The sequence below is a fragment of the Scyliorhinus canicula genome, chromosome 3 (assembly GCF_902713615.1).
Source record: "Scyliorhinus canicula chromosome 3, sScyCan1.1, whole genome shotgun sequence".
Taxonomy (NCBI): domain Eukaryota; kingdom Metazoa; phylum Chordata; class Chondrichthyes; order Carcharhiniformes; family Scyliorhinidae; genus Scyliorhinus; species Scyliorhinus canicula.
Window position 1 is genome coordinate 62,392,982 of NC_052148.1, and position 25,228 is coordinate 62,418,209.

Consider the following 25,228-nt stretch of genomic DNA (forward strand, 5'->3'; position numbering starts at 1 on the left):
TTCCCAGCTGGTACTAGAGTTGTTGGCTAACCGGAGTGGCTGGAGCTCTGCCTTTCCTGCAGTTATGTTCCACTCAGCCCCAGTCTGATAATGACTCGGGGTCCTATTGAGACATCATTTTCACCAACCCCTCCACCCTGCCTCAATCCTCGCACCCCCACCACCATCCCCATTAACCCTGATTTTGAGAGATGACAGTTTGCACACCTTTGTGTGTGATAATTATCTGAGCTCGAATGCGTATAGTGGGGTCAGGGCCCGGATATCATGTCTGGCAGAAGCCTGGCCCAACAACATGGCACGAGTTTCAGGCCCTGGGATTTCACAGTTCATTGTGAAATTTTATGTGGCATACTAGATTTTACTAGGAACATGTAAAAGCCAGTTGATTTTGTTTAATGTATTTTCTGTTACAAATAGTCATGTTACAGCTCTTTACATCAACAAAGTAATAATAGACATTGCAGAGTTGATGAGCTAGCGAGCAAGCCAGAAGCTACCTCTGGAAAGCTAGTTAAGTTGCAAACTCTTGTAAATTGTAACACTACACAGCACTTATGCTTTCTGAACTCACCAGTGTACAAGTGGAATGTAGTGTAGTTAAACAAAAAAAAACACAGTATCCAACCACATCAAGGTCGCCAAGAAACAGAGTCTCATAATACTTAGCATTCACTGCTGTGGAGAAAAGAAAGAGAACATTGCAGTTTTAAAAAACCCAGAAAAGTTCAATTTTTATATGCTGTCAGGATAGGACCGCTGTTGCAACAAACAAGGTTTTGGCCATCTGGAAAATTTAGACAATAAACTACATGCAAAAAAAAAGGAAAAATAAAAGAAACGCATCATGCAGTTATGATGGAAATCAGGAACTGGGTTAAAGAACTCAAATGTGGGTAACCCATTCCCAACAAATTGAGCACGTGTGTTCTGCCTCTCGATTCTGGCTTTGAGTGGCCTTACCTGGAGAGATGGGATGCTCAAGACTTTTTTCTTTCCTTCTGACCGGAGGATCTTAGGTGGGCAATAAATGCCCCTAATTCGCTGTTGCTGGTAATAACCCAGAGGTGGATGGGGGTCTCACCATACGGGGCACAAGTAATCCCGTGTGGGGCTCCTTGCATGCTACCAGGGCGTGCCTTGTTCAAAGGCACAAAGTGCCTGATAGAGGGAATCAGCACTGGGGAGGGGATGGGGGTGGGGGTGGGGAGAGAAACAGTAAAAGCCACCTCTTTGCCCTTGCTGCTGAACTCCCTCCCCCGTAACTCCCACCCCACAACACCTTTCTCATCTTCACTCACCGGTGTCTGGATCCCTTATTGATCAGAGGCCTTGGGTGGCTGTGGTACAGGCAGTAAGCCACCACATTGGCTGTGGCACTGTGGAATACAGCCTCTGAATGGTAGCAGTTCTTGGTGGGCGGAGCTTCCCTCGGATCCTTGGAACCTGAGTGACACAAGCTGTGGTGGGTCTTCTCTTAAAGAGGTGATGGGACGGACCTCACCTGCCAACAGCCAAGACCACCACCGCTCCACAAGATTTTGTCCAATATGTGTTAGATAATCACTTCTTTAGTTACTAATTACAGAAGAAGTCATTAGGCACATTCTCCCAATATATTTCTTAGCGTGGTCTCCAACATGAAACGAGGCGTAATTCCCGCATGATGAGTCGACGTGATTTGGATCGCAATCCACCCACACTCAGAATTTTATTGCAGGGGCAAGTTTTGCATTGGCATGGAGGGGGATGGGGCCTAAATATGTCAGCAAGGTCTGTGATAGGGTGGAGGTCAGGAGTTGTTAAATAACAGAAAGATTTCATGATAGAGAGTGATACTGGATTTGGTAAAGAAACAAAAGTTGCGTCCAGATGAGGTGTGAACGGTCACATAGAAACCATCTGAATGCAACAGGAAGGGATGAGAAAAGCAAGCCAGCCAGCAAAACAGCAACAAAAATAACATAGAACAAGACGGAGGCACAGGTTATGATCTAAAGTTGTTTAATTCAATACAGAGTTCAGAAGGTTGTAGATTGCCGAGACGAAAAATGAGGTGCTGTTCCTTGGGCTTGTGTTGAGCTTCATTGGAACACTGAAGCAGGCCGTGGACAAAAAGATCAGAGTGGGAGCAAGGAGAGACAAAATAACAAATGACAGGAATCTCCTGGTCATGTTTACAGACTGAATGGAGGTGTTCCACAAAGCAGTCACCATTCTACGTTTGGTCTCCCCAACACAGAGCAGACAACATAATTGAAAGAAGTGCAGAAAAAATTCTGTTTTACTTTGGGGAACTCTTTGTGGTGACATGTGAGAGTACCTTTAAGATATGGATAGTTAAGCAATGTACCTTTAAGAAATGGAGCAGCTCATATTACTGAAGTGATGTCAGAGGGTGGGGGTAGCTGAGTTGAGCTCACTTCTGCTTTTAGTTTCAGTTTGAGAGAGCAGCTCAAAAGTGCCGGGCTGGTTTGCTGAGAGCTGCATGAAGAAAAGAGCTTGGGTGTGTCTGTGTTTGCAGTAAGCTGGATCTGCTCTGATCTCTGCCAGGAAAAACTATCTCTGAATCATTTGGGTGATTTAAACTCATAATAGTAATGTCTTTAACCTGATGTGTTTCTGTTTAAAGGTGTTCAGTCTTTTGGAGGTTTGAAGGAACATTTTGAGGGATTATTTAGTGTTGCATTATTTTCGGGGTTATCTTTGAAGTAAGGGGTGTTAAGGGATCCAATGTTTATTTTAAAAGGTTAAGTTGAATTCATGGAATAAACATTGTTTTGCGTTTAAAAACCCACGTTGTTGGGTTACGGGTATAGGGTGGATATGTGGGTTTGAGTATGGTGATCATTGCTCGGCACAACATCGAGGGCCGAAGGGCCTGTTCTGTGCTGTACTGTTCTATGTTCTATGATAGCGAAGGGAAGAATCAGACATAGGCCAGTTGGAAGTGAGGGAGTGGTGGAAATTGGAAACTAAATCAATGAAATCTTTCAGTTCATGGTGAGAGCTAGAGGTGGCACCAATACAGTCACCAATATACAAGGTAAAGAGGTGAAGTAAGGGGCTTGAGTAAGACTGCAATAATGAATGTTCCACATATCCCACCAAAAGGTAGGCATAGCTAGAACCCCAAACAACACCATTTATTTGGAGGAAGTGAATGGAGTTCAAGGAAAAGGGTGGTGCTGGTTGGGGGGGGGGGGGGGGGGGGGGGGGGGTAGAGGTATTGAGCGCTTCAATGTCCACAGTGGAGAGGAACTGATTAGGCAGGGTTTGGGGATGCCACCATCCCACCAAAAGTCATTCCCATCCCACCTCCAAGCTTGCCACCAGTGAGAGCACAGTATCCTGCCCGCTTGGGCTTACTGCAAAATAGGTACAAAGAGATCTCACTTCCCGAATCCTGACCCAAATAAATGCGTTGGAGTTTATTACCTATAATGTATTACCTAAAATAGTAACTCGATCCCAAACAGTTGGATGATCAGCCATGATGGTGATGATTGGCGGAGCAGGCTCGAAGGGCCAAAAAGCCTCCTCCTGCTCCTATCTTCTATGTATCTATGTATAATCGGTTGGCTCTTGACAGGATTTGTTGTGTTAAGAGGCAGCTTAGAGGGCAAAGAATCCTGGTGCTGAGCCAAGGTCATTCTTAAGAGGACAAGGGTATCTGAAATATCAAACTAGCTGCTCTAACAAAAGGCTTGTCTGAGACAAAGAATTCAGCAAGTATACGCTGGGGATAAAATGGAAGGAGAATAGAAAGCCTTCTTGGCCCAGGTAGGTACCTCAGAGTTACTGTTATCACTTGAAAGGGCCTAAAGTCACCTTTGCTAAAGCGTCCCAAGGACGCAGCAATGATACAGGTGGATAGGAAGGAAATTCATGGGAATGTGGGTCTGGTACCAATTACATGTGACCACAAGAGAATTATCCAGTGGTAGTCCTCATGAGGATTAGGAAGGGAAATCTTGGGCACGTACAGAGGCAACGGTACCAGATGGAATCGTGGAAGAGAAGTTCCCCAGGAAGACTTTGAAAGACAATTATTTATCAGAAACTACTCAGAAGTGGTGATGTATCAGTAAATTTTAGAAATTACAAACAAGAGGACACATTTTATCCCAGTCATGTCTCTGTGGGTTCTTGATTTTCAACTGAAGCTATCAAGCCTAATCCTTATTGTGGCAAGAAAGGGCTCTGACTGCAATATAAAAGCACCAGCTAAAAAGCACTTGCCAAAAAAGTTTTAGATTAACATTTCATTGATTGAAAAGAACTGACAGCTATTGTGGGCTATTTTCGATCTTTAAAATCACACTGAACAGCACTCCTTTTGTGGAGCTTCCCAACTTAATAATGGTGCAAACAGGCAGCAGCATCAGGCTCCCATTTGCATCATTCTGCGTAGTATAAAAGTGACAGCAACATATTTGTCTCACGTTTTTCTTCTGTCCTTCTTTCTTCTCTACTTTTCTTCTCCTCCATTCTTTAATTTTACTCATTATTCTCGGTCTTATCCTTATTCTCCTAAATTCCCTCGTTCCCTTTTGAGCATTTATTTGTGTTAAAACGCAAGAAAAAAAGAATGCAATAGACTTCCACCTTTATACAGAATGCATGATCTCCGATTAAATTTACATAATTGTAATAAGGGTCTGTCAATTGTGGTACGAGCGCTATGAAATCCCAACTCAGTATCTTCATGATAAAAATATATATCCATAATTAGCATCTTCATGATAAAAATGTACATCCATAATTAGTATCTTCATGATAAAAATGTATATCCATAATGTGTATCTTCATGATAAAAATGTATATCCATAATGTAAGTTTAAAACAGAAGATAACTAAAAAAATAAGTGTGTGTTACGTGTAGACTAGCATTCGAAGTTCTTGTACAATAGTTTTGCAACAGCACTGATTAAATCAAGAACAAGTGTCCTACTGTTTACAAGCTTTTAAATTCTTCGCTTGGAGTCTTCCATCAGCTATTTTTAAAAGTAACTGGTCTTCATATTTGTTGTTTTCAACTTTGGTGTTGTTCTGGACTATGGTCCTTGGCTCTTCACCAAAGTTGCTCAATAAAGCAAAAACTTTGAGTTGGTAACAATTTGGCTTATGTTAGGATAATGCTGGGATTAATGACTTAAAGTCAATTCCTTTTAAGTATTATCTACTTATCCAGGGTTTGCGTGTACCAAGCTGAATTAACAGAAAGAATTTCCTGTTGCACAATTTCTTGTACTTGCATAAATTCCCAAAATACAAGCTCTTTCATACTACTTTTTAATTTGTTGGACTCAAAACATAGCAAAAGCAATGCTTCACACAGTACTTGATTAAGTTGAAGATGTGGTAGCATGACTTATCGAGACAAAAAAATATATAAATTTTCGAAGAACACACAAACAAAGTGATTCAGTCAACAGAAGTGAGTACAAAGGTTAATGTAGAATATGAGATACTATTTCATTTTGTATTCACTTATCAGCAGCATTGATTTAAAGTCTATTTGCCTAAGTGCATTGGGTTTGCGTCCAAGTGGACATGACTGTAATTTAATTTGCTTGCTTAGGGCAATAGCTGTCATGATAGGGGCTGGTTTAGCACTGGGCTAAATCGCTGGCTTTTAAAGCAGACCAAGGCAGGCCAGCAGCACGGTTCAATTCCCATACCAGCCTCCCCGAACAGGTGTGACGACTAGGGGCTTTTCACAGTAACTTCATTGAAGTCTACTCGTGATAATAAGCGATTTTCATTTCATTTCATTCATGACGCTGAAACTTAATCAGTTGGAAGCAAGAATTCATCAGATACCAAAGATGGTTCCGCAGAATGCTCAGACTTAGCAAGGTGACTTTTTGTTATATTCTCCCACCCACCCTCATTCATGGTGCAAAAAGGTCAGAGGCTAGAAAAGCAAGAGGGGTCATCTACCTGACGATAAGCTTTTCCTTGTATATTTTTGAGTGTTAGGAGAGTGCTAGAAAAACATTGCTGGAAAAGAGGGCAGTAATCAAGTTTTCAACTGAATAGGGCTAATGTAAGGAGAGTTAAACGTTTTTGAGGGGAAAATAAATGTTTGGAGACAATGTTTGCAATGGGAGTTCCATCTGAAGCCGGAGCAAAGGATGGCACCAAGAATATTGATGGATGCAGAAGCATTAAAGATGAAGCCATCAATGGGCATGAGGCTACATAAAAGGATTTTCAGATAAATTTCTGCTGCACCCAAAACTATGCAATTGCTATAGCGTCCATTGTAGATACCTGGGCTTAGCTACAATTCAAATAAAAACATACATTATTAAAATATATCATCAGGTGGAGACAGTGATGTTGGGTAATGTCACTGAAATAATAATCCAGCAGCCCAGGCTATTGCTCTGGAGACCTGGGTTCAAATATCATCACGGCAGATGGTGGAATTTATACTCAATCAATGCATCTGGAATTTAAAGCCAGTCTCAGTAATGGCAACCATCATGAAACCATCATCGATTGTTGTAAAGACCTATTTGGTTCACCAATGCCCTTTTAGGGAAGAAATCCTGCTGGTCTAAGTTGTATGTTACTCCAGATCCACAGTAATGCCCCCTGAAATGGCTTAGCAAGCCCTTCAGTTCAAGGCCAATTGGGGATAGGCAAGAAATGCTGGTCTTGCCAGTGATCACTTGAAAGAATATGTTCTTAAAAATGGAATAACATTTCTCAATGTCAAACAAAATAAAGTCTGCCAGAAATGTCCAAAAGTAACATTTCAGAAGTCCCATCAATATTGGGGCTGGTTTCGCACAGCGCTAAATCGCTGGCTTTGAAAGCAGACTAAGGCAGGCCAGCAGCACGGTTCAATTCCCATACCAGCCTCCCCGAACAGGCGCCAGAATGTGGCGACTCGGGGCTTTTCACAGTAACTTCATTTTAAGCCTACTTGTGACAATACATGATTATTCATTTCATTTTCATTTCATATTGCAATAAACCCAAAAAAGTGTATTTTTCCAAGTCGCCGTGGTTGCCTAGAGTCAAAAGGAAATTGCACTTACAAATCTCAAATTTTAGGGCAGCACTGTGGCGCAGTGGTTAACACTGCTGCCTCATGGCACTGAGGACCCGGGTTCAATCCCGGCACTGGGTCACTGTCCGTCTGGAGTTTGCACATTCTCCCAGTGTCTGCTTGGGTTTCACCCCCACAACCCAAAGATGTGCAGGGTAGTGAATTAGCCATGCTTAATTGCCCCTTAATTGGGAAAAAATATTTGGGTACTCGAAATGTAATAAAATAAATAAACAAATAAATTAAATCTCAAATTTTCTTTAACCTTGATACAAATATACATTGGCCCATAACTTCCTCACAGGGTAACCCTGTCTCATCTGTGGACCACTTTAAGCAGAGTTAAGTGTTGTTATAGTTTCTAGCTGACCACTTGAAAATCACTCACTGTGAAGGGAGATTATTGGAAAGCACTTAATTCTGTTTGAAGTGATCCATGAGCTGTCAATCAAGGCTTCATCTTTCAAACGACTGGTTAGTTTCTCAGCTGACCACTTCTAAGGGAGATGAATGGAACAATGCTGACAGCTGGGTGTGTGGGGAAGGTGGCAATTACAGACCAGTAAAATCAATATCAAAAATAAAAATGAATGACTGCCTGACAGATCAAAATGACCTGAGGGGGTTTAAACCCAGCTGACTGGTTTTCTCTTTCCAAGAATTGACAGGCGCTGTTTCCAGTGTCTGACCCAGCACGCATATTGCCCATGTGAGTGTAAAAGCAGTGATTTGTTTCACTGCCTCTGTCCCTAGCTTCCAGACAGGGGTCTCTCAATTTACGGGTCTCTGTTAAGAGTTCAAAATGGCAGCCAGATAACAGGATTCCCTTGGGGATCCCTCCCAATCCTCACCACGCGTGTGAGCACACAAGTCAGCTCTGGCGGGAGAGCACAGTCTCCCAAATGGAGAATCCTGGCCACTACAAGTAGGAAAAATTCCAACCCACAAACGCTGCAAATTTAAGCCAGCAACACATTAGAAATACATAGCAGGTTTGTCAGGAGATGGAGAGTAAAGATAGATTAATGATAGATATTAGAAGACATTGTTTCCACTCGTAAAATGATCTAGAATGGAGGGCACAGACTTAAAGTAATTTGCAAAAGAAGCAAATGTGATGTGAGAAAACACTTTTTGCACACAGTGAGTGGTTGTGATGTGGAACACACTGCTGGAAGTGTGGTAGAGGCAGATTCAATTGAGGAATTTAAGAGGGAATTAGATGATTATTTTAATAGAAACAATGTGCAGTGATACAGGAAAAGACAAGGAAACTGCGCAAAGCCATAATGCTCATTTGGAGAGCCGGTACAGACAACGGGCCAATTGGCCTCCTTCTGCACCGTCGCAATTCTGTGATTGAAGGTGCAGACCCTGATTTTTCTGCTCATGATGTTGATGAACCTGCTGTGTATTTCCAGTAAACAGTTTTGTTTTGTTCTTCAAATAACAAAATGCTTGGTAACCCAAGTCACTGAAAGGGGTTAAATGCCAACAGGTAATGCTGGGGGTTGGATTCTCCGCACCTTGACGCCTAACGTTCCTGGTGCAAAAGACCACAGGCGGGATTCTCCGACCCCCCACCAGGTCGGAGAATCGCCGGGGTGCGGGTGCCGAATTCTCCAGTGCCGGTTTTCGGGCAGGGTGTGGATTGTGCCAGTCGGGGGCCGTTGGCAGCAGAGAGGTTCACACCGCTCTTTGGCGCTAGTACGGGCCGCCCCACTGATTCCGGTTTTCACGATGGCGTGGGGATATAATCCCAAAAACAGAGATTCCAGCCCCTGATTCTTACATAAACATTTTGTAATAACTATACAAGCTCACAGTATCCACCTTCCGTTGGACAGGAAAGTCGAAAGCTTCATTTACCTTTTTCAACAAAAAACGTTATCCTTTAAAATATCCAATAATTAGAGACATTAATCATGTGTGATTAAGCAAACATAAGTGATTTAACACAGTTTCCCTTTACTTTTGTGCCTAGCTGATGTTGTCTTCATAATAAGTGAAAGATATGACAATGCACTCAGTGGCTGATGCCGAGGTCATTGCTTTCCATTGACAGACTTTGTTTCCCAATCCCCACCATAAGCTTGTTTTTAAACAACTTTTCAGTCACATTTTTCCAAAATTATTTAATGACACTGTGAGATCGTTTCCTTAAAGGGGTCATATCTTGATTGGTTCCATGAAAAAAATAGATGCTTTTGAACAGAAAATAGCACTTACTTCCAACGTGGATTGTTATTTGATTTTTCAGTCTTCCATTGTGTTTCTCATGACAGCTGTATGTTCCGCTATGTATTGAATCTAGGTTTCTGAGGGTGAGGTTGGTGCCGTGAAAAGGTTGGTCTTCATTGTGGTCTATCGCATGCCCATTAAATCTCCAGATCACTGAAGAATGACCGTCAGATGTCTCACACTGCAGGGTTACATTGCTGCCAATTCTTTTGTAGAATTTCCTTCCTTCTGAAATCAGAGAAAATATTTGTGATGTTACAGCAGATGCCGAAGTGGGGTTTTTAACCCATACTGCCCTTATTTTCTCCCTTGAAGGTACAGACTTGCACTGAAAGTTGCTTCCAGCTCCTTACTAATACCTCATCCAGGTGCCCATTTTCGATGGCTGAGCCTAGAAGAAGAGTGTTGGTGAGCTAAATATCCCGTAGGAGGCACGATTCACCGGCAGTAGGATTCACCTGGGGTAGGATCGCAATCAGATTTTTGCACCTCTTAGCCCGAAGGCCATTGAATATCCTTCCCCCCCCCCCACCCCCACCCAGCTCCCCCACCGCATGCTCTTGTTTTTACTATGATTAGCTATTTTAACTAAAACTGGGCATTGAACCTGGTCTCTGTGGCATGAGTATAGCAATAACCAATATATCAGCCCACTGAATGGAATTCCCTTAATCACCAGAATTAATATTGTCTGTGGCGTGTACAAAATGCCTCATTGAGTCATGGAATATAATTCTGATAGAGTTCCAGCTTTGTCAGTATTCTATCTGTGAAGATCGTTCTTTAACATTCCCCCCAAATTTCAATGGAACAATAAAATGAAAGCTGAAAAATGTTTGATTACAAATACCGGGAAATTCTTCAGAGATGTTTGAGGGCGAAAATAGGGCCCGATTTAACGGAACAATTTCTAAGTATCATTTTGGGCTTGAATGGTGGTGTGTTTCTCAATGGCCGCATAGGCTAGATCGTGACCCGTATTTAACGGCACTTAGACCCACGTCTCAGTGTCTCGCTGCTAAGGGGGAGCTGCTTTTAAACGCTCCCTCACAGCTCACTCTAAGTCAACACAGATGCATGGCAGCACACAGACCTGCTCTTCACTTTGGGGATGCCGACCTGGCCAAGCTTCTCAAAAGCCATCAATGAGACAGGGCATCCTGTTCCTTCGAGGAGGTTGGAAGACCAGTAACACTGTCACCAATACCACCTGGGAGGCAGTGGCAGCAGCTTTAAATTTGGACAGCATGACCAGGAGGACCAGTGCCCCATGTCAGAAGACCAACGACCTCCACCGAGTACAAGGGTAGATTGTCACCTCTCCCCTGGCATCAATTCCACTTGCCACCCCTCAAATTCACAATGATCCAGCCCCCCACCCTAGAAATCACTGCTGCCACCTCACACCCTCCCCACATCCAATCTTCATGATTGTGCCTCAGCATCCCCTGGCAGCCACCAGCACAACCTCTTCTTGTCCAGTTGTGGTGCCCACGCATGCCACCTGCAACAAACCACCCTGATCCACATTGCTCAAAATGCCCTCTCTTTATCCCCACAAAGAATGATAGCCCATAAGCAGGAAAAGGCAAGGCAAGGCAAGGCAAGGCAAGGCAAGGCAAGGCAGGGCAGGGCAGGGCAGGGCAGGGGCAGGGGCAGGGGCAGGGGCAGGGGCTGCCCCCCCCCCCCCCCTCCATCAGCGCAGAGACACACATCTCGGTGGGTGACGTTTGTGGACAGGCTTTGGGGCACAATCTGGTCTCAGCGCCACATAGTTGCTGATGTCTATCAGGTGGAGGGAGAAATATCCATGGGAGTCAGCAGTCGGAGGTCTGTTGGATCCCAGGATTCTGCGGAGTCCCAGTCAGATGCCAAGCCCCTGGACAAGGTTATCCCAGAACTGATGCAGATGCTAGAACACGGCTGTGAGATTCAGGAGGGGATGTCAGCGACTGCATGGCTGACTGGAGGAGTCCCAAAGACTACGGGCGCAGGCGATGATGCCGACTATGTGCAACACTGAGTCCCACACAGAGGGTGGCATCCGCAGTGGAAAGCCTGCAGCACAAGTTCAGCTTTCTTGAGTTGCAGTGTTCAAGGCATGACTCAGCCAAGGGCCTCGGCATCATGTGGACATTGCCAGTGCACTGCAGAGCATGGTGCAATCACGGAGGAGCATCACTGAGGGCGTCATCACCATGGTGCAGACAACAGGAAGGTGCCAGGACTGGCAGAGCTAGATGACACACAGGTCTCAGGAGCTCACTCCAGCTGGTCCTCCATCCGATGGAGACCCTCAGGGCCTACAGGCACCATCAGGGAGAAGGAAGCGCGGAGGCCAACCCGGAGCCTGCCACCAAGGAGACAAAGGCAGTCTCAGTTCTTCAGAACCCCCCCTCTCGCCTCCCCCCTCCTGACACCGACACATCTCCAAGGCAGCAGGCAAAACAGGGCAACACGGGGAAGTCTGTGACACTGGTTAGTCAGCCGGATATCCTCCAGCAGATGTCCATCAAGACCATGGACGTGGAAAGTAGCCGGCTACCTCCACCTCCGATGTGTATCCTGAGGACACAATTATATGTAGCACTACCCCACAAAAGATCAAGAAGAGAGAATCACTGAGTGGGAACTGGGGGTTCACTGGCTGTAGCTAGGGGAATGGAAGTGACAAATGTTCACTATTAAAACATGTTACACCTGATACATGTGAAGCCTGTCAGGTTAATCTTCACAGTGAGCCTGCCTGCACCCCCACCCCCTGTTGCCCTCCACCCCCACCCCACCCCCGGGTGATCTAAGATCAAATATCCCCGATGCAGACCCCGTTTAGAGGATAGGTGGGAGCGCACTGTTAGAAGACAGACAAGAGTCAGACTTTGGCAGAAGCTGAAGAGCATCAGAGCATTCCTCACAACGAGCCATCATCAATCTCCTGCCTTGTATATTGACCCGTTGACAGTGCTGTCATAGGGCCATAACCCTGGAATAATGTTACACAGACTCTGGGTTGAATGTCGACGGGATGAGGAAGGAGGGGAATGGGGATTGGGGGCGCAGCACTGTGAGCTGACGGACAAAGCCTCATCCTATGAGGGGACAAGGATGAAGGTCTCCCTGGTCCTTCGGGTATTCTGGACCCCTTGCCGCCACCTGTCCTCCATCCTCCGGATTCTCCTGCATCTCTTCCCGTGGAGCACCCACCATCCCCTCCAGGTCTGGCTCCTCCTCCTCAGATGAGGCTGCATGTCCCTCCTCCCCTTCAAGCATGCTACTGTGCCAGGTTACAGAGGACACAGCAGGCCACCATAAAGAGGGAGACCCTTTGAGGGTTGTACTGTAGTGCACCACCGGAGTATTCCAGACATCAGAACCGCATTGTGAGCAGTCTGATGCATCGCTCAATCACTGCAGAGGTGGCAACATCGGTCTCGTTATACAAGGTCTCCATCTTGGTCCCCAGCCTCAGCACTGGCATCATCAGCCAGGACCTTAGCGCGTAGCCTTCAACTCCCCAAGACGCAATCAATCATGCTGGGGCGTCCTCGAAGACACCGTGGATCTCAGAGTGTCCCAGGATGTGCTGTCATGCACCCTCCCTGGGAAGTATGCACCCAGACATGAGCCACAGGTTGTGATCACATGACTTAAACATTCAGGGAGGGGAGCCTTTTTCTGGTAATAAAGGGAATCCCCTGATGGCCTGGTGCGCACAAGAAAATATGTTTGCCATCAATTACCCCCTGGACCATCCAGGTGATAGTGGAGAATCCTGCAGCCTGGGCAACTTGGTGGGCTTGGTCCAGCTCAAAGTTGATATAGTCTGCTACCCGAGCATACAGGGCATCCATGACCTGACAGATGCACTTGTGGGCTGGAGCTTGTGACATGCTGCACAAGTTCCCGCTTGAGCCTTGGAATGATCCAGTTGCATACAAATTCAAGCCTGCTGTGAATTGCAAGGTCACCGGGCGCAAGTTTCCTCCTCCATGGGGTGCTAAATCCGCGAGGACATTGCATCGGTGCTGCACTGTCTCTTTGTTGAGACGGATGTCTCCTACAACACATGCTGTTTGTCATCTCCTCAAAAGATACAATGCCTGTACACCTTGGGCTGTTACTGGCATCCCCCTCTGGGTTCCTCCTCAGCCTGATGGGCAGCCGTGACGTCGGGGTGTGCAGCGGCCCCCTGCCCATGGGGTACCACCTCTATCCTGCACAATGCTGCTGCTGCCTTTCTGGCATCTGGCTGCATGGGCTGCCACCAGCACCATGAGGGAATCCACTGTGGGACCGATATAATCAGCCATACTGTTATATCTGTAAGGATTTGGAGAAGGATAGAGACCAACAATCAGTTCGGGTTTCCTCAAATCCCCCAAGCCTCCCCACCTTTACGTCTCCCACCTTCTTTCAGAGTACCATCCAGCAAGCCAGTTGTGCTGGAGAACCTCGCTCTGCATCCTCACCAACGACCACAGCAGCAGCCCCTAGATCCATCCAGGAAACATTAGGGAGACCGTGCCCTCCCCTGATCCACACACTTGCCCTGTGTTAGCAAGGATAGCCCTAATACTGAAGCTCAGCACTCAAGTGTTTGATTGTTGGATGCTGCCTCGATGGTGCTGGAAGTTCTAGAGTTCACGCAAACTGTTCAGGCTTCAAAATTTGATTGAAATGCGATGCAATAATCCTCGTCTGAGACATGGCACATGTACCCAGGGGAAGGCACTGGAGGCGTGAAGTGCTCTCACAACCAGTAAAGCTTATTCCTTATTAGCAATAGCCTTCAGCTGTGCAGCTGGAGGCTGCTCACAGTGAAAGGCAGTTAAAGTGACCTTCAGCTTTTAACCAGGAAAACGGCTCCTTCCTGGACATTTTTGGGAGGACAGAAAGGCAGCAGCTGTAGTTTCCCCTGTTATGGGTATCCACAATGTTTAAAGAAGGCTTACGGGCAAACCCACCCTCACCTCAATCACTGGGGCAGTAGCTCTTGTGTCCTTGAGCTGCATGCCGAAAAATGGAAATGACTATTCACCTCCTCAGTTCCGCTCAGCAGCTATTGCCTCAGCGTCATATTTTTAAACAGGAGTCCTAAACGACACCTGCGTGATCTCTCGCTCAGGAGCCAGTTAATTCCCCGGAGGCCGTTACATTCAACTTTAATCTCGCTAGTGAGATTTAAATTAATGCAAATTGGAGTTAATGGCATGCTCGCCATGTTTGGGCGAGATACGGAACTCACCGTTGGGAGCGGGCCGGTTAGATAGCAAACTGATTTGCGCCTGGCGCAAATCTCGATTTTGTGCTCTCCTGCTATTTAACCGGCATTCCCAGATCGTGCCGGGTGCAACGCGGTGGTTAAATTGCACCCAATGTTTTGATTTCTATTTAAGTATTAATCTTACATTCACTCTAATCCTTTATTTTCTTTTTAATTTATCTGGTTTTACTTCATTCTTTATGTTATTCTTTTATCCATTCACTTGACTCTATCTTTTATTTTTTTTCTCTTCTCCTTCCCAACTAGCTTCCACACTGCAGTCCACATTGGGATTTCATTAAGAAGCCGCTTTGAAATGTAATCTAACACCACAATGGCAAATAGCAGAAGCTTATTGAGTTTGGACAATCAGTAATAGAGATTAAAGGGTTACTTTCAGAATAGCACGTGGAATGTAGGAGATTCAGAAGATATGATTGAGCCACTTGAGTGAAAAATTGCCTGAAAAAGCAGGCGGTTTGATTAAATCTTACTATGCTTACTGTCAGAGGAGGAAAGAAATGTCAAGAACGTCATTAAAGGCTAGTTTCCCATTTTCCATTTTTAAATGAGATTATGAAAAGAACAGGTGGTGATTGCGATACCTACTGTTCTTAAGGGCTGCATTAAAGAGATGAACAGGTAAGTTTGTAAGCCACCAGCACATAACATCTGGGCTAGAAATATAGAATATTTAGCAATAAAATTAATTTCTAAACTCTCGCACATTCCCATATTTCACAGCAGGGATTATTACATATCAGGAATGTCTCCCAATGATTGAAGCGTGTGATGAAAGGTGCTATTATTACAGGAGCACATCGGCTAGCTAAACTTCCACTATCTTAGGCATCTTGTCTCAAGGCTGTGCCAAGAACTAATACAACACAGACTACACCAAGAATGTAAGCATTTTCAGGAACAGCTAAAGGTCATTAGGTCCATCAAGTCCCTTCCTATTTTCATACACCACCTATCCACAAACCCACCATATCCTGGAATAACTTCAGAAATGGATTTTAATGGCATCCTCTGCCCATTTATAGCACGCAGTTTAGTCTCCTAAACTGACGATTTAATTAGGCTTTGAGAAAAAACTCTGCTGGACTTCCCTTTGCGTATGTGAATGTATTTTGGTAATTGACATCAATCACCACAATGAACAACCAGCATTGTCAATTCACAATCTTTTCAGATCACCCAGAAGTGTCCATATTGGAATGTTGAATGCTCGAGGCACTTATTGTCTGTAACGTTGTACTGTGCGTTATATAATGTATATAAAATGCAACCGATTCTCAACCATCTGTTTTTTGCCTGCATCCAACTAAAAATTCTCCTTAGATTTCCTTGAGGAATCATCGTGTCACAAGTATTTTAAAAATTCAATATTGCGTGTAATATAAATTAGAGCAGCAAAACTGATTTGTGGTTAGATACTTACCCATCTTCTCAATCATAAGAAATATAGAACTTGGATGATTGATCTACCGATAGACAACTGTAAAAATAATGTTGCTTTCAATGTTCTATGATTGGATTGCTGTAATGATAGAGCATCTTGGAACAACAATGAACTGTGACACTGAATGTGCTTGTAGTCACCCATACACACTGACTTCAGCTATGATGAGGTACTAGGCAGAGGCAATAAAGGGGTCCGTCACTGACAGTGGTAAAAATCAGGATAACCATTCAAGTCACTTGTGGTTTAAGGGTGGTAGTGGGCACTCCTGGAAGAGGAGTTACTTCGGGAACGGGGAGGTGGGAGAAGTGCCGAGTGAAATTCTCCAGGGGTGGACTATTACTGTTTCCAATTTTCATCAATAATTTAAACTCACAAAACAAACGCAGATTGAATAAATGTGCAGATGGTACCGAGCTCGGAGAGGCAGCGGAATTGAAGGAGACAGTTCAGAAACTACAGTATGAGCTAGACAAAATATGAAGAGTGGGAGAAACAACAGCAGATGAAATTTAAAACCGATAAGCACTGCAGAGAGGAATGTAAATTAAGCAAAACATACATGCCATGGACGGTGCTGAAAATGCCAAGGCTAAAGTTGAAAGCGGCATTGGAGTCTTAAGAGGCACAATGGTCAACGTCTCCAGCAGAAATCAAAACAGCCAATAAAACCTTGAACTACATAGCCAAATTGCAGAATAAGTCTGAAGGAGGCATGATCAAGGTAAATAGTACTCCGTCAGGCCAAACCTCAGCACTGGATCCAGTTCTATCACTGAGACCTGATGGTGACAGAGAGGTTTCCTGGTAGATGAGGGGCAAAATCCTCCACCGCCCGCAGTGAGGTTCCTGCTGTGGTGGAGAATTGGGTGAGGGGGGTGGCAATAAAATGTGACCGACACCGATGCTTCAACCTCCCGCAGGTTGCAGGATCGAGGTTTAACCCCCCGCGCGCCAGTGGGAAGATGCAAAAGGGTCTGATTTACATCCACTTTGTGGGCCAGACACCATGGGCACCGCAATCGCGTTCGGCGATTGGCTGGAGTATCCACTTTTACGCTGGAATCGGGGGCAACGCCGTTTTTGCGATGCTCCACCCCTCAAAAACGCACGGTGTATGTACAGCCTCAGGATGTCACCCGAGGCCCTCCCCCATTACTCCGCCCCCCGATGAGCTGCGTCCCCGATGGCATGGGGCGCACGTCCTCACAATGTTCGGGGACCTGGCGTGATGGCTGCAGACTGTATCCAGCATCTCCACAGTCTGGGGGGGGGGGGGGGCGTTCGGGCTGGCTGGGGCCTTCGGTGGGAGGTGGTCAGGGGGGGAAATTTTTGGCAGGCACGGCCATGGACCCGGGCATTCTGCAGCCATATCCGCAGGTAAAGCCGGGTGCTTTAAGCTGCGCGGCTGCTAGCCCCCCCCCCCCCCCCCCCCCCCCACCCCCCCCCCCCCCACCGGGTGGCAGCGCCGACTTTCTGGTCGTAAGACGAGATGGATCCTGTGGACATGGCCGCAGAATCAGAGAATCCAGCTGCATATTCGCTCAGCCCTTGTGATTTTCCCGTCCTCTGGGCCGGGAATCACATTGCCAAGAATCACTACAAGTATTGCCCAGTGTATAACTCAGGTGGTGGACCTAGTCATAGGCCAAGGGGTTAACTCCTCAAGGGAGTTGCTCCCAAAGTCCATTTCAGGACCCCCCCCCCCCCACAATGCAAGACCTGTCACTGTCACCGCACCCAACCCAGCCCCCCAACCCACCACTACTCCCAGGAGACCCCTCGTAATTCTCACTATAAATTTGTATGGCGAAGGATAGTGAATTGGTTCCTGATCTGCGCTTAAATCAGGTGGCATTCTACTCCAGCGAGAGAACATATTCTCCGTTCAGTAGACTGTCGCCCGAGGTCTCAGTATGAATGAAAAACAAAGCCTCGAAAATAGGTCTCTGTGACATGATATTACAAATATTACAGATGTCTAAAGGTAGAAAATGATATTGAAAAGAAGTTCAAATTAAACTGAAAGTGAGAACAAGTACCACAATTACAAAACTAGCAAAGAACATGCTTAGGGCTGATTTCAGGATATTCTTCTTCATAAAACAGTAACAGTAGGGTGGGAAAAAAATCACCACTGCTTTTTGCAGAAGTCCATGGATCGGACGCCTGGAGAAAACAGTGGAGATATGCTGCAATGAGAAGAGGGAAAGGATTTAGGATGATTTTGAATGATTGAACCAGGGTAGACCAAATTATTTTTGTCATTAATAATACAGTGATCTCATAATGTTCTAGTAGTCTGTTGCAGAGTGATGCCAGGCAGGTCAACCTGCTATCCTGTGGTGAGAGAAGACGGGCAGACCCTAGAAATGGGAAGATAGAGAACCTTAACATTCCATTCAACCAAACCTAGTCTCTACTGATATGAAAACAGAAGATGCTGGATAAACTCAGGCCTGACAAAATCTGTGGAGAGAGTAACAAAATTAACGTTTCAAGTCCATATTCTATAGAATCCCTACAGTGCAGAAGAAGGCCATTCGGCACATCTAGTCTGCATTGACCCTTCAAAAGAGCACTCTAACTAGGCTAACAGCCCCGTCTATCCCCATAATCCCGCAAAATGATTACGACACGAAGGGCAATGTAACATTGGCCAATCCATCTAATCTGCACATCTTTGGACTGTGGGAGGAAACTGGAGTGCCCAGAGGAAACCCACGCAGACATTAGGAGAAGGTTAGGTGGTTTGGCCATGCTAAATTGCCATTTAGGTGGGGTTATGGGGTGGAGGGGGATGGGCCGAGGTGGGCTGGTCTTTTGGAGGGTTGTGCAGACATGATGGACGAATGGCTTCCTTCAGCACTGTAGGGATTCTATGCTTCTATGAACATGCAAACTCCACACAATCACCCAAGGCTGGAATCGAACCAAGGTCCAAGGAGGTTGTGAGTGCTAGCCACTGTGACACCATGTCACCCTATTTAACCCTTCTACAGATGCTGCCAGACCTGCTGAGTTTTTCATAATTTTCGGGTTTTATTTCAGATTTCTAGCATCTGCAGTATTTTGCTTTTACTAGCGGCTACTTGACTTACTGCTATTGAGGCAAGAGTCCTTGTATCATCATCCCCATCCAACCATTAACAAAGAAACAGTACAAAGGCTGATATAACACAATAACTACAAAGTACTAGGAAAAACTTGTTTTACTTGAAATAAAAACAATAATAACTGAAAAGAATTTAAGGCGCATCTCATAGAATCATAGAATTTACAGTGCAGAAGGAGGTCATTCAGCCCATCTAGTCTGCACCGGCCCTTGGAAATAGCGCCACACTTTAGCCCCACGCCTCCACCCCATCCCCTTTCTCCCCGTAACCCCACCTAATCTTTTTGGACACTAAGGGCAATTTATCATGGTCAATCCAGCTAACCTGCACGTCTTTGGACTGTGGGAGGAAACTGGAGCCCCCGAAGGAAACCCACGCACACACGGGGAGAACGCACAGACTCCACACAGTGACCCAAGCCGGCAATCGAACCTGGGACCCTGGAGCTGTGAAGCAACTGTGCTAACCACTATGCAATCGTGCTGCCCATCTCATTATCTTTATTTTACCATTGGTCACATCTTTAACTCACTGATACTCAATGTTGCTTTCACCAGGCCACTTGGCTGTTGACCTCATTATAGCCTTAATCCAAACATGGACAAAAGAGCTGACTACTTTTGGAAGCACTTAATCGAGTGAGGCATCAAGGAGCCCTAGCAAACCATGTCAATGAAATCTGAGGGAGAACTCTCCACTGATTAGCATCATACCTAGCACAAAGGAAGATGGTTATTCTAAGAAAAACTTCTCGGTTCTAGGACATCGCTGCAGGCGTTCCTCAGGGTAGAGCCCTTGGCCCAACAATCTTCAGCTGCTTCATTACTAACACTCCTTCCATTATAAGGTCAGTGGTTGAGGATGTTCACTGATGATTACACAATGCTCAGCACAATTCCTCAAACACTGAAGTAGTCCATCTGCATGTGCAACAACACCTGGACAATATCCAGTCTTGGGCTGATACGTGGCAAGCAATATTCATGCCACTCAAGTACCAGGCAATGAGAGAGAATTCAGCTGGAACCTATTAAAATTCAATTGCATTGCCATTGCTGAGTCTGCCACTATCTACATGCTGGAGTTACCATTGACCAGAAATTGAACTGGGCTAAGCATATAAATACCGAGGCTACAGGAGTAGGTCAGAGATAGAATTCCTGTGGTGAGTAACTCACTTCCTGACCCCCCAAAACCTGTCCACAATCTAAAAGGCACAAGTCAGGAGTGTGGTGGAAAACTCTCCACTTGCCAAGATGAGAACAGCTTCAACAACAATCACAAAGTTTAAAAACATGCAGGACAAAGTAGCTCACTTGATTTGCAGCCCTGTCCACTGTGTTCAATATTCACTCTCTTCACCACTGACACACAGTAGCAGCCGTATATACAATCTCCAAGAAGCACTGCAGGAACTCACCAAGTCTCTTTAGACAGCACCATCCAATTCCCCAACCTCTTATCAGCTAGAAGGTTAAGGTCAGCAGATGCATGGGAATACCACTGCATGTGAGCTCCCCCGGTCCCCCTCCAAGCCACACACCAGTCTAACCTGGAACTATATCGCTATTCCTTTACTGTCGCTGGGTCAAATCTTGGAATTCCCTTCCTTATTTCACTGTGGGCGTACCTACACAAGAAGAATGGTTCAAGAAGGTGGTTCATCAGCACCTTCTCAAGGGCAATTAGGGATGAGCATGATGCTGACCTAGACAGCGATGCCAGCATCCCGTCAAAAAAAAAAGTTAAACGTATTTCTTGAGCATGGATTAAATATTTTCTTCTCCAAACTTCTCATTTTTGTTTCTTCTTAGCTTCCAATACACAATACAATCTTCCTTCTCATGTTATGCAATTCATTCCCCACCCCAAAAAGCTTAATCCTCTGTCTTCTTTACAGGCTTTTAAAACCCATGCTTGGGTTAAACTTATTTCTCAATTCATTCTTTTCATATTCTTTTCAACCTTGATGGCATTCTGTACAATGGATTTTAGCCCGTCACCTTGGGTGAGTAAGTCCTTTTATAAAAACACAAACATCACTTTTGTTCAGCTGGCTAGAATTCATTCTATTCAAAGGTTTATGAATTCATCTTTGATAAAGGAAATCATCTCAATCCCAGAGCCAATACTGTGGTCAGGTTTGCTAAACCCAAGCTTGTTTTATGTGGTATGAAATGTGACTATTGAGGTTTAAGGGCACGGTTTTGAGGAATGGGTCACCAGGTCATGACCACATTGCTTTTGTACAATGACTCATGTCTCAAATACTGAATGGTTAGCAAATGTAATAATTCAAACATTCTTGCGTTAAACATAGAATAGTAAATATACTTTTTAACATTAGTTTCAACAACCTATATAATTTCCACAGGAAAACAGGCTCGTAGGCTAGTCTACTCAACTATAAAGTATGGAAACTTTGCGTTTGTTGCAGATTGTTTCTTTTGATGTTTAGACCTTCACAAATAATTGGGCATTGTCATGATCTGCAAATGTACATGTCAAGCCACTGTCACTGCAATCACTTCCAAACAGTAATTTAGACTTTTAACTGATTTGGACAAGCAAAGACTTCAGACAATCCAATTAAAACCAATGAAGAATTTTGACGAGAGCATGTTTTAAACAAACATACCCAATGTAAAATCTAAATTTGAAACTTCAAACTGAATTTTCTGGCAGATTGTGGTTTTGTTGTAGATTTGTGTAACTTTCATGAATGTTTCATTTATTGATTCCCATTTTAAAAGTCAGTTTCTAATAATGATTTGAAATAATGAATGCAGACTTATGCAAAAGCAAGACCTTTCATAACTTGAAAATCAGTTTTCCCTTACCACTCTATCAATGAAAAGCACAGACAAAATAATTTTGTGTGAATGCCCTGAAACTGATCTCTGCAAAACAGCGGGAGACTATAATGAAGAAGTACTGCAACATCACGTTGACTTCACATTGGTCGAAAACTTTAAGCGTTAGCTAGCTGGGAATGATTTAAACATCATTTTAATCCTCATACACTTTGTTCTCCTTCGGTCTGCATTGCATTGAAAGCAGGACAGGGTCCATCATCTCCAATTCAACACCTTTCAGGTCTTCTAAAACCATGAATCTCCTCAACTCATTCACTCTTCAGTGCCTCTCAAATCTTTAGACTGTTAGAACGCAATACTTGAATAATTTAAACACAACTTTCAGGCTTTCCTTTTAACTCGTATGATACATTTCACCAAGGGAGCAAAATTGGTCTCAAGTGGTGCTAAATGAAAACAAAATAGAGCAGGATGTAAAATAGGCTGCCAATTCTTTGTTGCACATTTTGCGGTATCGTCTCATGATTAAAGCCTCCCCCCCCCCCCCCCCCCCCCCCCCCCACCAACAATTCCAAACTTTTCAATTAGGTGTATTATTAAAACAAATCTTTCTTTAATGATGGAGAAAGAGCTGACTAGCATATCAAAGTACACAAGTTATTATATCTCAGGAGCAATAATTTACACTTTATTTTCTATTCATTTAGGGGATACGGGTGACGCTGGCTGGGCCAACATTCATGGGCCATCTCTAGTTGCCCTCGAGAAGGTGGTGGTGAGCCGTCTTCTGGAGCTGCTAGTCTCTGAGATTTAAGTAAACTAATGGTGCAGTTAGGGTGGGAGTTTCAGGATTTTGACCCAGCGACAGTGAAGGAACGGCAATACATTTCACGTCAGGATGGTGAGTGACTTGGAGGGGAACCTCCTGATGGTGGTGTTCCCAGCTATCTGCTGCCCTTGTCCTTCGAAATGGTAGCATTCCTTGGTTTGGAAAGAGCCTTGATGAATTTCGGCAGTACATCTTGTAGATAGTACACACTGTTGCTTCAGTGCTACGGAGCTGGAGGGAGTGAATGTTTGTGGAAGGGGCATCAAGCAGGCTTTGTCCTGGATGGTGTTGAGCTTCTCGAGTGTTGTTGGAGCTGCACTCATCCAGGCGAATAGAGTATTTTATCACACTCCTGACTTGTGCCTTGTAGATGGTGAACAGGCTTTGGGGAGTCAGAAGGTGAGTGACTTGACACATGGATCCTAGCCTCTGACCTGCTCTAGTGGCCACAGTATTAATTACACCCTCACCTCAGGAGGGTGACCGACTGCGATTCCCTCCCTATCCAGAAAAACTCCTCCCTCCAACCTCAAGATTGTGGCCTGGCAATAAGTGGCCATTAATTGGTCATTTAAAGACCCCAAATTGGGGTGAAAGTGGGTGGGCCACTCTAGGCCTTGCGTCTGTTTCCCATTTAAAAATTTTTTTTTTCCAATTGTGGGGAGGTCAGTGGCTGGAGGGAACACCACCCAGGACATTATATGAGCCAGCCCCAGCTGCAAACCTGCTGGCAGGCACCCAAATAGTTCTGCCCACTGAATATAACAATATACGTTGAATAAGACAAAAAAATTGAAATAGAACAGTTAATCACAGGAAACTGATCAAAAACAAGACAGGTAATCACAGTGGGAAAGAAGAAGCTCTATGACAAAGCCAAGGGAGGACAACATGGGAATATGCTAATAAACGATTAACCAATCAACAACCAATCCACATCCAGAAGGAGACTATGCGTGAGCCATTTCACAAAGTATATTCTGAAAATAAACCCCTGAAAAATTGCCACACAACAACACCCAGGAAAGCTGACCAGAAGCTACATATCAATTAGAAGAGTCTTGGTGAACCACGCTGAAGGATCTTGTTCAAAGGTCACACCAAAACGACCAACAGTCATCTCAGACCTTTTGGGAGTAACTGTACGACGCATTGGAACTGTTCTGTTTACAAGTCTCAGTAAAGGTATTGGATATAGCGCAACGTCATGTCAATTGTCATTCTCGGTCTCCAAATCCAAGAGGTAAAAAAAAAATCACCCAGAGATCTGAAGAATCTGAGCCATCGAGGTAATGGATCCTATGGAAGAAAAAATCAAACTTTATTGAAAAAGGATGAAGGAAAGACTTTGCTGATCAGAATCAGAAAGGTGAAGTACAGAGCTGTAATGTTACAGGCAGTGTGTCAGAAATGAAGGACAAAGCCATGCAAGTCACAGAGAGTCAGGAGAAACAAAGAAGAATTGGACACTCATGCTGTGAACAACATTGAAAAGGTCCAAAGAGAAAGGAGCTAGAAAAGAAAAAAAAACCATTGGGTGGAATTTTATGCCGGTGGGAAAAGGAGTGAATTCATTAGGACTGGATTGGAAGGGGAAGAAATCGGTGCTAAACATTCATAAATAGGAAAGAGAAATATTGTGTGAAACAGAAATGGTAGGAAGAGAAAATTAAATAAAAATAGATGTGGAAAAATGAAAAATAAATTAAAAGCAATGTGTAATTCATTATGGCGATAAAGGAGGGTCCTGCTGAAATGATTGAATGGCTTTAAAACAGCAGGCAATACTCTCACAAAATAAAAGAATAACAGTTTTATTTTTCCATGTCATTTAGGTTGGCTCAGTGACACAGTGGTTAGCACTGCTGCCTCAGTGTCAGGGACCCGGGTCCAATTCCAGCCTTGGGTGACTGTCTGTGTGGAGTTTGCACGTTTTCCCAGTGTCTGCATGGGTTGCCCCCTGGTGCTCCGGTTTCCTCCCACAGTCCAAAGATGTGCAGGTTAGGTAGATTGGCCATGCTAAATTGCCCCTTAGTGTCCAGGGTTGTGTGTGTTAGGTGGAGTTTACGGGGTTGCAGGGATAGGGCGAAAGCCTGGTTAGGGTGCTCTTTCAGAGTGTCGGTCCAGATTCGATGGGCCAAATATCCTCCTTCTGCACTATACGGGTTCTACGACTTAATGCAATTGTCAAACATCCAAGTGGAAAACACTTCAAGAGTAAGCAATTTTATTCCTGATCTGTGGTCTAAACAAAAAGCTGATCTGTCTTTCCCAACTTTCCTCTCCCCTCTCGAAGGCTTCTTTGGTTCCACCTTAGGATTCCATGTGACTTTACCCGAGTGGTCATTTTCCACCTGTGACTCTGAACAGCCAAGTTACAGCAGAATATTCAACTGTGGGGAAATCATATGTATGGCCCTGTCCTCACCAAG

The 25,228-nt window shown here is 44.7% G+C and overlaps 1 protein-coding gene across 3 annotated transcripts in view; it reads right to left on the bottom strand.

Moving 5' to 3' along the window:
* The window catches only part of LOC119962696 (ciliary neurotrophic factor receptor subunit alpha-like), a 359,277-nt gene that overhangs the window by 184,999 nt on the left and 149,050 nt on the right, over positions 1-25,228 (bottom strand). For all 3 annotated transcript variants that reach the window (XM_038790629.1, XM_038790630.1, XM_038790628.1), the window contains one exon: positions 9,296-9,535. In XM_038790629.1, coding sequence (XP_038646557.1) covers positions 9,296-9,535 — 240 coding nt within the window. The remainder of the gene's footprint in view (positions 1-9,295; positions 9,536-25,228) is intronic.